Raw genomic sequence first — 17,382 nt, forward strand, 5'->3', positions numbered from 1 at the left:
TTTTTTGGGAATGAAAATTGGAGATTTTGTAATTTTGGATTTTGAGGCCAGACCGCTTTTTTCCCCGTTTTTTCTATTTATTGCAATAGTGATGAGTATTTGTATTAGTTTGATTATGCAACTGTGTTTCCATGTTTGGTTGTGTTTGTTTTGACCTGAATGACTTTAAGCTGCTGATACTTGTTTATTAGGAAATAATTGATTGATACTACTGATTTTGGGGGATCAGACTTTGTTGCCAGCACTACCAAATCATGTGTTGCTTATAAATAAGTATCGCTATTGGAATTCATATATATTTTTATTGTGTTTCTAACTTTTTGCAGTTTACCGGGTTTGACTTACCTGAATGACACTAAGCTGCTGATACTTGTTTATGCGGAAGCAAGTGATGATGGAGAGTTTAGTTGTTATGGATTGCTGTGAGTGCCCAGGTGATAATGGTAAGGAAAATGGAGGTAGTGAAAATGGTATAGAAAATGAGAGTTTAGGTGATCATATACTCGAGGAAATGGAATCCTTCTGGTTGGATATCGATGAGAGGTTGACCATTTCTAGGATGGTGAGTGACTCTGTCATAAAGGGCATGGTTAATGCCATAGAGCAGCAGGCAGCTGAGAGAATTGCACAGAAAGAACTGGAGGTGGTTGAGCTAAAGAAAATGCTTCATAATGGCCATGTGGGTCCTGATGAAACTAAAACATTGTGCTCTTTGGCAACTTATCTTCATGATCCTGGTGATGCCGGTGCATATAATCTTTCAAATGGTGTTGTTGCGGAATCCATGGACACTCTTCAAATTTCAGTGGATGAGAAATTAAATCAGCTCAAGAAAGAAATAAATAAAATAAGATGCTCTGGTTCCATGAGAAGAATTGGTTCAGGAGCCGACATTGTGGGTTTAGGTGGTATTTTGGACGAGAGTGTACCAGAAAGATGGATTTATGTTGATAAAATTTTTGAGAGTCTAAGAGATACTCTTGACGGTTTCTGCTTAAGAATGCAATTGATTGATCAGTTATCAATGGCGTCTCTTTCTGAATGGCGGCAGGAGCATGAGTTTCGGTCAGAGGTTGAAAGGATGGTAATCAGCAATTGTATTATGGGTCTGCAGCAGGATTTTCAACATAAACTGTTGGACCTTTATGACTTAGAAAGTAGAAATTGTTTTAGCCAACACAAAGATATCTCTAATTTGCGCCAGGAATTGAATTCAATTTTTAAAATACTATCTGCTTCTGAAACCGGGCTTCTTATTTCCCATGGTTCCCTTGAGAATGGGGAGGAATGGTGTGTTAATAAGAGGGCTGATCATTTCCACTGGAAGATTGCAACAAATCATTCATCACCGTCAACTTTGGAAGAAAATGGCAAACATGAGGACCCAAAGGAGAGCGACGCTGAGCACTTGGATCCTTCCATATTACAGCACTTGAATAGAGATGAGTTGATTACCCATGTTAATTCTGAGATAACGAAGATGAAAAGAGACCATGAATCTCAAGTGCAAGAGATGACTGAAGAAAACTTTCGCCTTAGGCGGGAATTGTTGAATTTGAAAGGAGGTTCTTCTTTATCATTGAAGAAGGACAAAGACTTTGATTTGTTGAAGAAAAAAATTCCTACTGTCATCTCAAAATTGGATGAAATTCTTGTTGGAAATGAAAAAATGCATCAACTCACCGAAAGCTTTGAATCTCTTAGCATTCTGAAGGATAGATTGGATACCTTAGACTTGGAGAATCATCAACTGAAGGACATGCTGACAGATAAGGAAAAGGAAGTCAAGAATCTTTCTTCTCAGCTTTCTGCAGCTCTGGAGAAATTGTCACAACAGCATCTGGCTGAGAAAAAAATGTCACAAACTATTCAGAAGCTCGAGGATGATATAGTGGATGCAAATGCCGGAGTTTCAATTATTCAAGGTATATATAAATCTCTCTTTGATGGTATTGCGAGTGGTTTCAGATGCATCACTGAGGAGTTACATCTGAAGAACATTATCATGGAAGAAATATATGAAATAATGTTAAAAGAAGTTGCTTACAATGCTCACGCTTCTAGTAGGTTTGAAATTGAGGATGCAGATATGGAGTCAACTATGGTGCAAGGACTATTGGATATTAATCATATTATATTTAGAGAATCTTTGGTGGGTGCAGAAAGAGCGTTAAAATTGGAAGCTGGTGAGAAAGAGGAACTAAAACAAGGAATGCTTATGTTGACATCAAAAGTGGAAGAGAAGGAGAAATCAGCACAGGAGGCAGCATATGCATTGATACAAGAGAAGCAAAATATGGAGTTGGTCACTGAACAGCTTAAGATTTTGAGAGATGAGACAGCTTGGCAACAGAAAACAATTGCAGAGAACAATAAAGAGCTGAGTGTCACTAAGGGTCACCTGGATGCAGCATCCAAGGAAATTGAACTATACAAGAAGCAAATATGCAAGTTACATGAGGATCATGAACAGATCATGAATGAGCACAGAGAAAGTGATGAAGAAAGAAGGGTGCTTCGCCTTGTTACGAAAGACCAACAAGATGCACTAACACTTATTGAGGCTAAAGAAATGGAGACAAGGAGGCAAATGGAATCAACCATTCATCTCGTTCATAAGTTGTCCTCAGAGGTTACTGCTTTTGAAGCTAGAGTAAATGGTGATATTTCTAGAAGTTTGTTGAGGTAATAAATGTTTTAATTCTTTTCTAGTTTAGTGTTACATGAATTCCTGATAAACTGTATTTATTGTTGCTTCTCTCTTTTAAGCAATTTTATCTAGTCTTGTGTAAACAAGGAAGTATTTATGCTTATGCATGCTTGCGAGTTTATTTGGCATGCGGTTACCTTTGGAGTTTATAATTCAGAATTTGATGTTTATTAATAAAACTTTTCTGGCTTTGTCAGCCAAACACCAATTGCACTTATGTGGGTTTGTGAAAAGATGTGTATTTTTTTTTCTTGATAAAAGAGATGTGTATTATATATTCGCTTCTTGGCTCTATAAATTCTACAAAATTATCTTTATTCAAAAAAGGGGTACAAAAATATCTTTGTTCTTTCATGGATATCTCATAGATTTGCCCCTATTTCATGTAATTTGATTCAATTAATTGATAGAAACAAATTAATTGAAGTCATGTATGAATTTTAGCTTTATTATTATTTTTTAAGTTAAAGTGGGAACTTCATGATTTTCTTTATTGAAGATTTCTTATCCTCCAATCTTTTTACATCTTTTTTCTGCTTTATCTAATACTTCTTTTATCCAATTAATTTTGAAAGAGTTCCATTTATAACTCCTGTTGATTATTGCCGGAATGAAAAGTCATATTTTTAACTTCTTTTCAGGCTTGATAACATGAGTTCAGAGTTCTCACGCTTAAAAAACAAAGCCAACATACTTAAAACTGTGGGTTTTGTGTACAAGAGAAGGCTAGAAACAACTAACTCTAATCTTGCAAAGGCTGAAGCAGAGGTAATAAACCGAAACACTGTATCTGTAACATGCGTGTCTGAATCTTCCTTGCTTCTCATAACATATTGTATCTCTCATGTTTGTTAATAACCTTCGATACTATTACTAGTCATAGCTGCTTTTTGTTTGTTGGGTGGTAATAGTGTGGGGTCACATGTTTAATATCAATATTAAAATCTAACATCATTTTCATAAATATTTGTTTTAAGTATTTTTATTTCTTGTCGTTATTGGTAACTAAACCCAAGTATGTTTGACCCATTAGCCTCACACATTGAACATCTGGAGTTTCAGGTTGATCTTTTGGGGGATGAGGTTGATACTCTTCTTCGCCTCCTTGAAAAGATATGCATTGCTCTTGATCATTATTCGCCCATATTGAAGCATTACCCAGGGGTAAGAATCCTTCCCTTTCTGCAGCACATCTTTATGATGTTTGTGTGCAAGTGGTGTATAATGCCAATAGATGTGAGATTGTTATAACGGCTATTTATCTTTAATATCTTCTGTTTGTGAAAGTGCAGATTCATCCCATTCTTTATGTTTTTTATAATTTTTTTAATGTTCTGTTTACTGCAAGAGAAGCTTGTGTTTATTGGGATTGCTAGCTGAGAAAACAATTTTCTAATAAGACTTTATAGTAGTACACTACAAAGTAGAGCTATGTACAACCAGCTTACTAATTCTAAACCAACAACTGATTAATAATTCTCAATTCTGTTTGATTAGATAACTACTGATGAAACTCCATGCGAAGTTTTTGCTGCCCAATTAATCTTTTGTTGAAATGTAACTTTATAGCAGCACAGGGGGTTGCGGCTTTCTTTTTGTGCGTATGCATCTATTTATGAAACTTCATAGTTGAGCATTTATTTTGCAGATTCTTGAGACTCTGGAGCTTGTAAGAAGAGAACTGGATCAACAGATCAGAAAACGTGTTTGAGATGGGCCAGGTAAATTGAGGCAAACTGTACCATTCTATCATTACTAGTGAAATTATAGTGATTGACCTTTGGATGTGTAAAATCACAAGAAATCGTTGGGAAGCATGGTCCTGACTGTTAATTTGTTCATTATTTCCATCTTTGGATCAGCTTCATATATATAGGGATGCAGGGATGTTAGTTTGTTTTGGTAGTCGCATTTTTTTTTTCATGTCATTCTTGACTACCCATGGAATTGAATTCACTCAAAATTTGGAATTCAATTTGTTGATTTGGAACTAATTTTTTGTATGGAATTGAAATCCAAGTTGAATTCAAGTATCTTTGAAGTCCCAAAAGGCGAAATATTCCAAATAAAGGATTCTATTCATTCAGTTCAGTTGCATTTCAAACCATGGAATTGAATTCATTCAGTAACATTGCTTGTTTATACCAAACTCGAGAATATAATTCTGTCATGTATGTTGTCACATTATTGCAGTGTGTATAAATTCTTTTGGTCCATGATATTTTCTTTTAAATTACAATTCTTGAGGTGTAGCACTTGCAAACTAACCCATTTCTTGTGGTTAAATCTTTTGATGGATACAGGTACCAAAGTTGTATAGTTTGTTCACAAAAAGTTTACAAAGCAGGATTTTTTGTTCTCCTAAATGGAAAAAAGGAAATTCAGCAACAGAAAAGATTCCACAACACAAACCTTTGTTTTTGCCATACACACTGATGCTATATATTATGGTCTAGGAGACATGATAGGTTCCATTGCTCGTAGTAAACAACAAATTAGTCTTCTCTTTCTGTGATCGTAGTTTGTTAATGGCATTCTGTACATGTTCTTATTGTAGAATAGATGTGATATGTGAATTATTTATTAGATAATTTTACAATTACTAGCATTAATTTCTGTGTTTAACATTCTATTAATTTCTTGAGCTAACCACTTTTGCAAAGTGGGGGGAATGATTTATATGTACCAAGTTTAACTTGATGCATGATATACCAGAATAATCCAATGGTATATTTAAAGTAAATCTACACCATTGGATTATTTTAGTGCATATATACTAAATTTATTTTAGTGCATCATAGCATTGTTTGGCCAAATGATTGATGTGCTTGTAGCTTTATGATGATCTGTGATTGTCAATTTGTCATTTGTGCTGCATGCAAAGATATCTAGTTTGTTATTTAATCTTGAATTCGTGATTTGATTAATTTTCACATTTTTTTTTAAATCTCCTACTTCAGTTAGATTTTATTATTGTTTAATATGGTGACTTAAATTCAGTCAAGTTGTTTATGATTCAAGTGATGTGTCTCTCATTTCTATTGTAAAATCTGGAAAACAATTTTTTCTTTTTATATATTCATATTATTATGTTGTCTTTGTAACATTTCCTTTGTAAGTAATCTATCAAATCAAATATTAAAAGATGTGAACTCAAGATGATATTCATGTCATTTTTACATGAAAAGATTGTTATCAGTTTAGGAGTTAGGGGAGTAATAAAGATGGGGAATTAAAGTGACATTTTCAAAAAGTTTAGACAGACTAATTTACACTTTTTACTTGAAGATGCAATGTAGTAGCAAGAACAAAATTGAATACCAATTATTAGTAGAAAAGTAAATTTAAATATTAAAACATTGAAGTTAGTATTGAAATATTGAGAATAAAGTGGAAATATTTTAAATTGAGAATATAATTGAAAAAAACTTGCTAAAACGTTAAGGCTTCGATTGGATTTAGAAAAGTTAAGGCTTGTTTGGATGAAAATGGAAGAAAAGAAAATGAGAGGAAAGAAAATAGAAAAAAAAGTAAAATTATATGTATGTTGTTTGGATAAGAGAAAATAGATAAAAAGAAAATAAAGAAATTCTTTTTTTTTTTGTTTAGATTGAAAGAAAAGTGAGAAGAAAGAAAATTATAATAGTATAAAATTATATTAATATTTTTTATCTTATTATATGTAAATTATACTTTATTAATTTGAGAAATTGTTAGATGCATGGATTACTTCCTATGCTTTATATAATAAAATAATAAATAATGTACCATGGCATATGTTACGCCCAAGGTTAAATGAATGGAACGGTTCAACCACCGATACTGTTGCCATTATTCACAAAAAGACCGAAAACTCTCTCTCTCTCTCGTCATAGGTTTATATTAAAATTAGCTATTAAAATTGATAATTACTATAAGATACATATTAAAATATAAAATATACATTAAAAAAATTAAATTATATATATCTTTTTATATAAATACATAATAATTAATTTAGTGACTGATTTTTAATATGTACATAATATTTTTTTATGCCAAATAAAGTTTCGGTAGGTTGTATTTATTTATTTTTTAGTAGAAAATCTTTTAACTCTTCATTGGAAATTAAAGTTATTGTTGGTTTTCTTCATCTCTATTCCATTACACATGTGTATAAGAGAACTGAGAATTTGCGACGGTTTTAGACCGCCGTAAAACGAAATTCCAACTGTTCCACAAGCATTGTCTATTAGGGGATGGAGATTTGATTTTGCGGCGGTTCCAATGAACCACTGGCACAATCACTAGAAATCAGCTAACTAATTTTGTAACGGTTCCAAAACTGCCACTATTTGGTCAGTGGATTTAAAAAAAAAAAATTACGACGATTTTAAAACCGTCACAAGTCTATGTAGGGTGTTTTAAAAAAAATGCGACGATTTTAAACCACCGCAATTTCATACATGGGCTTATAAAAAAAACTGACTAATTACAATAATTTCGGTAAGTTTTATTGACGACAGTTCCAAAAACGGCTGGTAATTCGTGGCCGCCATTTGCCGTGTATATATATATATATATATATATATCGATTTATGCATTTTTTACATTTATTTTAGTATGAAAAACTTGCTTCCAGGAACAGCTAGTTGCAAATATGAATAAAAACATGTGAAACAATTATAAAAGAAGACAAAAGATAATTTTTCTTACGATTCACCTGATAAAAATTATACACATCTTCACTACTGCATATTTATCACACTGCTAATTAAGCTGTGTTTCATTCCGATCCATCTTCATATATATATAATGTGATATTTGATATTTAATTTGCTTATATCTTCACTATTGATGATGTTTTTGATGATGGCTCGGCTTGTGTAGATGAAGAATATATATATAAAATTGATTAATTATTTGGTGGTGTTGCCAAGCATATATGGGAGAGCCACTAGTTTCAGAACATGACGTTGTTATAATCATGCAGTAAAAAATATAATCATTCGTATAATTTTTTTTATTTTAAATTTTTTAAAAATAATATTATGATATTATGTTTAAGTTTCTATGATCTAAAAGATATAGAATTTTAGTTTTGTTGAAAAAAAAAATTAGCATAAGTTAAATAAAAAAATATCTATACAAAAATTCATGCAAAGATAAAATAGATTCTTAACATATAATTATTCATTTTTTTATTAATTTAAAATAAAAAAAGTGACATAATAACAATTTTATATTTGTTCAATGATCTTTTTGATAATAACTTTAACACTATATATATTTCCATCACGATGGTTACTTCTAAGAAAATATTGTTATGTGTAGATGTTCTCCTCTTCAACAATTTTTTATTTTTTGGAGGGAGGTTTAGTGGAAGAAGGAGATGAAGGAGCGGACTCTGAGGGGATAAAGCGAGAGAGGGGAGTAGGAATGACAGCTTTAGGATCAGAAGATCCAATCCTGACCTCTTCCTAGGAGAAGATTGGACAGTCTTTTTGACCTCCTGCTGCGAAGAGCCCGCTCCGGTCTCTTTCTGCCGTTGGAGATTCCGAGCTACAACCGTTTTTTTGGTGTTACGGAAAAGTTTCATAGCGAACTTGGGAGCCATACTTTCTGCAAAACAAAGCAAAATACAATCAAAAAATAACAAACTACAAACAAATAAGATTTAACAAGAAAAGGAGAGGGAGCTACCAAGCTCGGACTTCAAAAGTTCGGGATCTCCCAAAATTCTTTTCGTATCCAAATGGAGAGCTTGACCCCAAGTATCCAATAAAAAATCTACCACGCCTCTCTCTAGGTCATCTAACTCAGATAAGTCAACTTTATGAATTATGAGGTTGTCTTGCCAATATAGAGGAAAAGGAGGTTTTTGGTTTTCAGCAAAGAAGAAAGGTCGGGTATTGTCAGCAGCTCAGACCTTAAAAAAGTGGTTCTTGAAATCATGAAAAGACTCGTCAAAAATAGAAAATACCTTCTGACCTTGTACAGCTCGAAGGGATATCCATCTCGACTTATTTGAAGAACTGTAAGGCTTCGTCGCAACGAAAAGATAAAAGAAAACGTTTAAAGAGGGTCCGACACTTAACTCCCAACATAGGAGCTTGTACATCTTCACAAATGCCCAAGAGTTCGGGTGTAATTGTGTAGGAGTAAGGTTACAAGACCTAAGAACTTCCATCTCAAAAGGAGTAAAAGGAAGTCGGACGCCTAACCTAGTAAAGAAGCATTCATAGGCATAAAAGAAGGGCCGCTCTAAATCTACTAAACGGGAGAAACACACTCTCTCCTTTGGGTCAGGTGGCTCTAACACATAGTTTCTCTCCTCTTTCTTATTCTCACAGATGCTATGGTGTCTACAGAATTCTTCACAATACTCACTATCAGTAACAAGGACACAGCAAAGAACAACATTATCTACCCAGGCACAAAGATTTGGGAATACTTTGGTCGACATATTCTTAACAACATGGCGAGACATAAAGGCTACACCTACAAATACAAAAAATAAAGAAGACTGTTACTAAATAAATTAGACATCATCCCAAAGAGGTCGGGTAAAACATCAAAACGAAAAAGAAAGCTACTCTTTTCAAATTCTTCTTCTACACAAAAATAAAATGGTGCCACTTCCCACTTAGTAGTACATCAAAACAACACCATTAGGGGCAATACGGACGTACAGTCAACAAGCGACAAAGGAAAAGGATCACAATTGTACAAGAGTGCAAAATCTTTTCCATACATCTCTAAAACGTTTTTTAAAGTATCAAGCCCGCAAGATAGGCAAAAGCAAAGCTTATTCAAAGAAAAGATAAACAACAAACGTAAGCGGGGATAAAAACTCAAACAGCAAGCAATCTTAGACAAGCAAGTGAGAAAAAGGGGGAAATAGGAACCAACCTCGAAGAAGACTACAAAAAAGAAGAACAAGCTTGTAAACAGCACAAATACGAATGATCCTCGCGTCAAAAGTAAAATTCTTCAAAAACCAAGAAAGAAATCTTGGAAAAAATAGGGGAGATCGAAAAAACTCAAGGAAGCTTTTTGTGAGCAAAAGTTAAAGTGATTCTTCGAAGAAACAATGAAAAAAGAAGAGGAAGAGGCCGAAAAGCCCCTTTTATAAGAAACAATAAATCCAAATGGCTCTTTTACTCCTCTTAAACGTACGTGAATCTCTAGGAACAACTGTCGCACGCTATAAAACAGCCATTTAAGCTCCACTAACATTCAAAAATTTGAAACACGCCGGGCAGTATCGACAAGGTTAAAATCCAACGTCCACAAAAGAAGTCACGGAATGATTGATCCTGACCTATAAAAGGAACGGACTCAAGCAGGAGCTGTAACATCCCAACTTTTGAACAAAGTCACTATTCAATAATTAATTAATTAATTAAAATGATAATAATTTAAGATTCAAATTCAAAATAAAAAGTTAGAAAATAATGTATTTGAAAAACTAACATATCTAATTTAAAATTTAAATATATGAAAGCACTAGTGGTAGTAATTCTCTAACTGACAATAAACAACCTTTTAAGATATAGTCATAATTAATTCTATATTTTTGGATTTGAATGATATTTTTTTGGTGACTTGGTTTGAATGATATTTGACTACATGAAAATATAAGAAAACTAGATTTATTTCTTAAGTTCAGTACAAAATCAAATTCAAATTAAATTAGGCAGATAAATCTGTTACAAGTCCATAGTAGAAAATCGCGTTCTTATCAGACAGCCTGATATACTAATAATATTTCATAAATATCTTAAGCTGTAGTTATTCGATTGACTTAGTTTAAGATTTGTTTTAAAACTAACTCAATTCTCTATAAATTTGTATCTAATAGCTATTTCGAAATTCCAAACGTAGAAAATGTTATAGGACTTGCAAAGTGACAATTCAAATTGGAGATTTCACATAAATGCGAATTAGATTCTCCTAACACAATCTGTACATACTTAAGAGCTATTTGAGCCATTTCTTTCCCAACTATTCCCTTTTTTCTATAAAAAAAATATTCTAGTAAAGTATACACAAAGTCCACTCATATTGTTCAAGAAGATATCCTTTTCGAATTATGCGAACTACAGAATATGGAAATTCTTTCTATCCAGTCAAAGATTCATACCTTCAGCAATGATGAGTTTGGAAAATTCTAATTTAATTTTGATGATGAACAAACATTATTAAAATATTTAATTACAAAATTATTAATTTGATTTTCACTTAACATATGTTAATTAATAATTTTGTGATGCAGATTTTTAATTGGGCCGAAAATAAAATTCTGGTGCAAGCCCAATTATATTCAGCTATGGTTTGATGCAAGAATATATGATGAGTATGGCTGAATTGTTTATTGTGTTACTTGGGCCAAATTGATCCACTATTATTACAAGCCCAAGTTGAACATGCTTTGCTATTTGTCCTCATGCATGATCCGAAAAACAACTCATTAGGAAAGCAAATGTTATTATTTGCCATATGAATGATGGCTAAAATACTCTATCTTGGGCCAATTTTTATTAAACTTCAACATTAAGCCCATATCAAACCAAAGATCCAATGCTTGGTTCGAATCATAAAGAAAGAAAGCAAATTGGCTCTATGTTTACAACGGATTCTATTTCTCACTTTGGGATGGATTTCAAATTTTAATTTGCTAAGCATTGGAAACATAAGTGAGAGAGTATGAGTGACATGATTGATTTGATTAATGCAGCACACCACTCAAGCAAGGGAAGTAAAAGCAATCCCATTAATTTGTTTCATTTCAATTAATTGCTTTTACTTTAACTCTACATTCTCTCTCATCTTTCCTTCTTCTCTTTCGGTCTTTACCCAGCAACCATGGAGGCTACACCTATTCACCGAAAAGAAGATGGAGCACGTCTCAAGATCATCATGATGATGGCAAGAAAACATAACAAAATAAAAGTATGTTGTGGCTGAGATTTTCACCAAAAATGGTAAGATTTGGTGAGGTAATCTCGAGCTCTTCATACCCAAAAAGAAAGAAGGAGATTTGGCCAGCAGGAGGAGATCCTTGAAGGCATGATTTGTCTCTGATTCTGCTCAACCACCACAGGAAGTAGCTAGAGTGGCGAAGTGATGGAAGAGGCAAAGATTGAAGCAGATGAAGCCATCATCATCATGAAGCATCAAGGGCCAGAAATCCATCTTGGAGAGCAAGCCAAGGATGGAGCGCTCGGATTGATGAATAGTGATGACCAAGGAAGAACTAGAGGTATTTGCATGTTGGGTTTTGCATGAGTTACCTCTTCTCTCTCTGTGGCCGAACCGGTTCTGTTTTTGAAGAAAAAGAAGTTAAGCTTGGTTTTGGTTTCAACTGTGAAGGCTTCTCCTCTCTATAAAAGGGGTGAACAGTCACGGTTTGAAGCAAGGAGTTAGAAGTAAGCAGTGAGAGTGCAAGGCACAGGATTCTCATAGCTACCTAAGCTTACAGATTTTGTTCTCCTTCAATATATTCTGTTTTGTATTTTTTTGTTTAATTTTGTCATGTCTTGAGTCTCATGGAAAAAGGCAAACGGTGAGGTTTGTATGAAAAAGCCATAGAGCAAAAAAAGGCAGAGAGTGCAAAATTAAAAAAAGCCATAGATGTCCTTAGAGTTCTTTTGTACGTCTATGTTGTGTTTCATGATTCTGTTGGAATCCCCTTGTAAGTTGGGTTAGCACTTTACAGTTTGTAATCAGGTTGATTATAGTGAAATTCCATCATTATTGTGATGGAGACTGGATGTAGGCTGCATTGCACTTAGCAGCTGAACCATGATATATCTAGGTGTAATTTTCTTTCTCTTCTACTCCATCTCTGTTTCTACTGTCCAGAAGCAAAAACCAAAAATATCTCGTGCCAAGTGACGAGACAAAAAGAAAAGTCTCGTGGCTAGAGACGAGACAAAAACAGAAAAGTCTCCTCAAAGACCAGAAAGTGTAATCAAGAAAAAGGGGACTAAGATTCAACCCCCTTCTCTTAGCCACTGATACCATCAAGCAAAATATACGCAAAGTCTAGTCATGAAACAAGTTTCTCTTCGCTAACAAATCGCGTATATTTGCATCAGAATACATATAGGAACTTCACTCGAGGTAGGGATCTTATGCTAATTTTTATATGTCATATCTTAAATGTTTTTTAACATAAATGTTAGCATTGCATGTCATGATATAATGTCTCTTTCCTTCAAACATATTATGAATTATAATAACAATCTTATGTACATTAAAGAACTGAGGGAATGATCCTTCGGTAAGGGAAGGTGATTCCCAAAGACAAGATAATCGAGATGATCCTTTGGTAAGGGAAGGTGATTGGCAAACTTTTGGGAACCTTCGGTAAGGGAAGGTGACTCCCATCAATTTTATAATAATATATCTTTGTTGCCATAACTTCCTTCTTGTGTGTGTCTAAATAACCTTGATTGTAAATTGAACAGAGAGAATGATTTTTCGGTAAGGGAAGGTGACCCCCAAAGATAAGATATCGATATGATCCTTCGGTAAGGGAAGGTGATCGATCAAGATGATCCTTCGGTAAGGGAAGGTAATCGCCAAAACGTTTGGGATAAAAATCTTCGGTAAGGGAAGGAGACTCCCACCTTTTATATCGGTTTGAACTCAATACCTTCCATAAAAGTTACGAAAAAAAGTAATGAAAAGTACAATGAAAAGTGTGATCATGATTGTCTTTTGTTATCTTTTTTTAATTTATGATTATGTTTATTATTTCATTCAAAGATCATTCTTTTATCCAAAGCTCCTTTTTGTTTGATGTATGATATTGTTTAAAATTTTTATTATACTCAGATCTATTCTGTTTGACTTATCTCTGCCAATGTTACCAATCTTCTCTTATTTATTATTTATTTTGCCTTGTTTTATGACCTATGAGAACATCAAACCAAGGTTTGAGTTTGCATTTTATATGTTTTTATGTTATAGGCATTTTGTATGCATCACACATGTCATAACATAAGTAAATGAGAAGCATTTAAAAGTCACATCATTCCAACTAACAAAGACTTTTGAAAATAATAATTGAACAACATTGCATCATCACTGTTTTTAATTTAAAACTCGGAGTGGCTGGGGATGGATACGATGACACTATATAGATAAACTAGTGAGAAACATTTGTTTCTCACCCCTCTCTTCGTACCATCTTCTGAAACGACGCAGTACAAAGCAATACACTGCTCAGTTGAGGTGAAAAGACAAATGCACTATTAAGAGCGAGCTATCAAGAACGTAGATACGAAACATTAAACGTTTACTTCAAAAAGGAAGAATAGGTGATTGTTTTATTCATATTTAGATAAACTATGATAATTATGATTTTTTTTATGTGTCTTGTTTTATCCTTATTGAGTGATTACAATTGTGATTATGATGTTTCCTTTTCTTTATGATTATTTGTCATTGTTTGTGCCTTTATAGTTTAGCACGCACATTTTTCATGTTAGTATCTCTAGATCCATTTTATTTTTCAACTAGTAACAATTTTAATAGAAATTAGTTATTCACTATTTTTATATATAAAAATTATTTTATATAAAGATTTTATATTGTTTTAAAATTTTTTGCAAAGTTTGAAAATCAACGAACAATATAATTCAAATAAGGTTTAACCAAATTTAAAAGCATTAGAGTGTTACATATTGGTATCAGAACAATTTGATTCAATAGGACCATATTCTATATTTGCAAGATTAACTCGTTATCATTTAGTTATAATTAGTGTCATACAATTAAATCTTTTCTATGTGATGAAATTAGATTAAAAATATATGGTCATCTAATAGTAAAAATTTTTGTGCTCCTAAATATTTTGTTTGAGGTTTATTATTATATTTGTTTGGTCAAAATTTGCATGTGATTTATGTGACTTAAATGTTTAAATTTGATATGCTAGAACGTTGTTTGATGATTGATAATATTTATTGCTTATTAGAGATTAAGCTGTAAATTCGAATTCTTACTTAGGGTAATATATAAACAATAAGTTACATAGTCAAATCCTTTTTATATAGGGTAAAATTTGGATAAAACTTTGATGAGTCTAGTTTGTTATCTCCAAAATTTAGGATTATCTAAAATCTTAAAAAAAAATTATAATTTTTAAAAGTAAGATTGCCTAAAAACTTTTAAGATAGGAGAATTTCATAACAAAACGGTTAATTTTCAAACCAAATAACTTATCCAATGAAATTTAAATCAATATAAGACTAAAATCATCTATCTTTTTTATAAAAATTAATACATATATATTTATTTATTTATTTATTAATAAGAGGATAATATTTCATATAGGATTTTATTATCATATTATCTTTTTTTAAAAATTATAATTTTATATATTTTTAATTTTTTTTATTATCCATCTTTATTTAATAACTTCTTCTAGTATCGTATCCTAATTAATAATAAATTTAATATCATCATTAAACTATCTTAAAAAGAATTTCTATTTGTTAGTTGTCACGAAATCTAATTATTGTTATTAATTCTGCTTGTTAAAATATTGTTCCATTCTTATATGTTTTATAGATCAAACAACGTATATCATATTTTGACTCTTTTTAAATCAATGAGAACAAAAATTGCTTGAATACTAATTATAAGCATATTTGAATTTTTTTAATAGTGTGGTTATGGATAAATATATTGGTAATTGGAAGTCAAACTGGCATTGACAAAAGTAAATTCATTAAGACTTTTTTGATGCAACTCTTTAAGGTATTTCTATCTTATTTTTTGTTTTGGTTGTGTTACGATATGATGTCCATATCCATTCTATGTCTACTCAGCAAGCATTTTTAGAAAGTACATGCATTTAAGAATGTGCGGTGCATGCTTTCCAACCTTTGAAAATGTGAACCTTGAATTTGTATAAATAGAGGAATGATCTTAGGCTTTAAGCAACAACATAAGCAAGTAATAAAAAAACCTATTCCCTCTTTATGTTACAATCAAATACTCTTCTCCTTATATTTCTACTACAATTCTTTCTCTTCTTTTATTTTATAAATATTTTAAATTCTATTTTCTATTACTCTTTACATATAATATTAATAGCAATATTAATCATCTTTATTATATTGAGATAGTAACAATAAACAAATGCAATTCTCTCTCTTTTTGTTTTTAATACTTCTTTCTATCTTTGTATATATATACACAATACAACATATAATATTATTATTATTAGAAATCCATCTTGATTCAATGGATCTTGGAGATACCATTAGGGCTGAAAATAATGCATCCCAGAAGGATAAAGCCAAAGCCATGATTTTTCTTCGTCGTCATCTTAACGAAGGGTTGAAAAATGAATATCTCACATTAAAAGATCCTGCAGATCTTTGGAAAGACCTTGAAGAAAGGTATAATCATCAGAAAACGGTGATACTTCCTCAAGCCCGATATGAATGGACGCATTTGCGTTTACAAGATTTTAAATCTATAAATGAATATAATTCTGCAATGTTTCGAATCACCTCCAGAATGAAATTGTGTGAGGAAAAAATAACTGATCATGATATGTTGGAGAAAACTTTCTCAACCTTCCATGCCTCGAATGTACTCCTGCAGCAGCAGTATCGAGAAAAAGGGTTTAAAAAATATTCTGAGTTAATTTCTTGCCTTCTTGTTGCTGAACGCAACAATGAGTTGTTATTAAAAAATCATGAAGCGCGTCCTGCTGGCGCCGCCCCATTTCCTGAAGTAAATGCGGCAAATCATTACCCCATAAGAGGTAAATGGTAAGCTTTTAATAACAAGAAAAATTATGGAAGGAAAAAGAATTATGTTCAAAAGAGAGGATCTCACCAGAAGTGGGATAAAGAAAGAAATATCGGGCAGAATAAATCAACAGAGGATAAGTGTTTTCGTTGTGGTGGAAAGGGCCATTGGTCACGTACCTGTCGTACCCCAAGGCACCTAGTCGATCTTTACCAGGCATCTTTGAAAAAGGATGACAGAGGAAAGGAAACAAATTTTGTTTCAAATGATGCTGAGAACTCCACCACTCATTATGATGTATCTGATTTCTTTGAGGATCCTGAAGGAAATATTGGTCATTTGATCAATGATGGAATAGTTTAATGTGTAAGATTGTTAAGTATTCATGTAAATAAAGAATGTGAAGAACTTATTATTTAAGTTTTATTTCTATGTATTTAAGTTTCAAATATGATGTATATAAATAATGAAATATTAATGTTTATGAATTTTGAAATCATTAAATGTGTTATGTTTTAAAATAAAATTTTAGTATATGACATTATTTTATGTACAGTGTTTCTTAGAAAAATAATTCTGATCAAGTATTCAATTTAACTGTGCATACTACTCATTTTATTATTAATTGTTTTTTTTTTAAGAGAATGGCAAGGATATGTAATGAAGACGTATGCCTTGCGGATAGTGCAAGTTCGCACACTATTCTCAAAAGTGATATATATTTTACCGATCTTGTGCCAAAAGAGGAATATGTTAATACTATTATTGGCTCAGGCAATGTGATAGAAGGCTCCGGAAGAGCTATAATTTTGTTTCCTGGAGGAACAAAATTTATAATAAATAATGCACTATTATCTACCAAGTCTCTGAGGAACTTGTTGAGTTTCAAAGATATTCGCCGAAATGGATATCAT

The 17,382-nt window shown here is 32.2% G+C and overlaps 1 protein-coding gene across 1 annotated transcript in view; it reads left to right on the plus strand.

Moving 5' to 3' along the window:
* Positions 1-5,322, plus strand: part of LOC107483178 (WPP domain-associated protein) — a 5,798-nt gene extending 476 nt beyond the window's left edge. The window contains exons 2-6 of the mRNA XM_016103796.3: positions 327-2,685; positions 3,352-3,478; positions 3,773-3,874; positions 4,359-4,431; positions 5,014-5,322. Of these exons, the coding sequence (XP_015959282.1) occupies positions 377-2,685; positions 3,352-3,478; positions 3,773-3,874; positions 4,359-4,421 (2,601 nt within the window). The 5' untranslated portion in view covers positions 327-376 and the 3' untranslated portion in view covers positions 4,422-4,431; positions 5,014-5,322. The remainder of the gene's footprint in view (positions 1-326; positions 2,686-3,351; positions 3,479-3,772; positions 3,875-4,358; positions 4,432-5,013) is intronic.
* The last annotated feature ends 12,060 nt before the right edge of the window (positions 5,323-17,382 follow it).

This window comes from Arachis duranensis, chromosome 4 (assembly GCF_000817695.3).
Source record: "Arachis duranensis cultivar V14167 chromosome 4, aradu.V14167.gnm2.J7QH, whole genome shotgun sequence".
Taxonomy (NCBI): Eukaryota; Viridiplantae; Streptophyta; class Magnoliopsida; order Fabales; family Fabaceae; genus Arachis; species Arachis duranensis.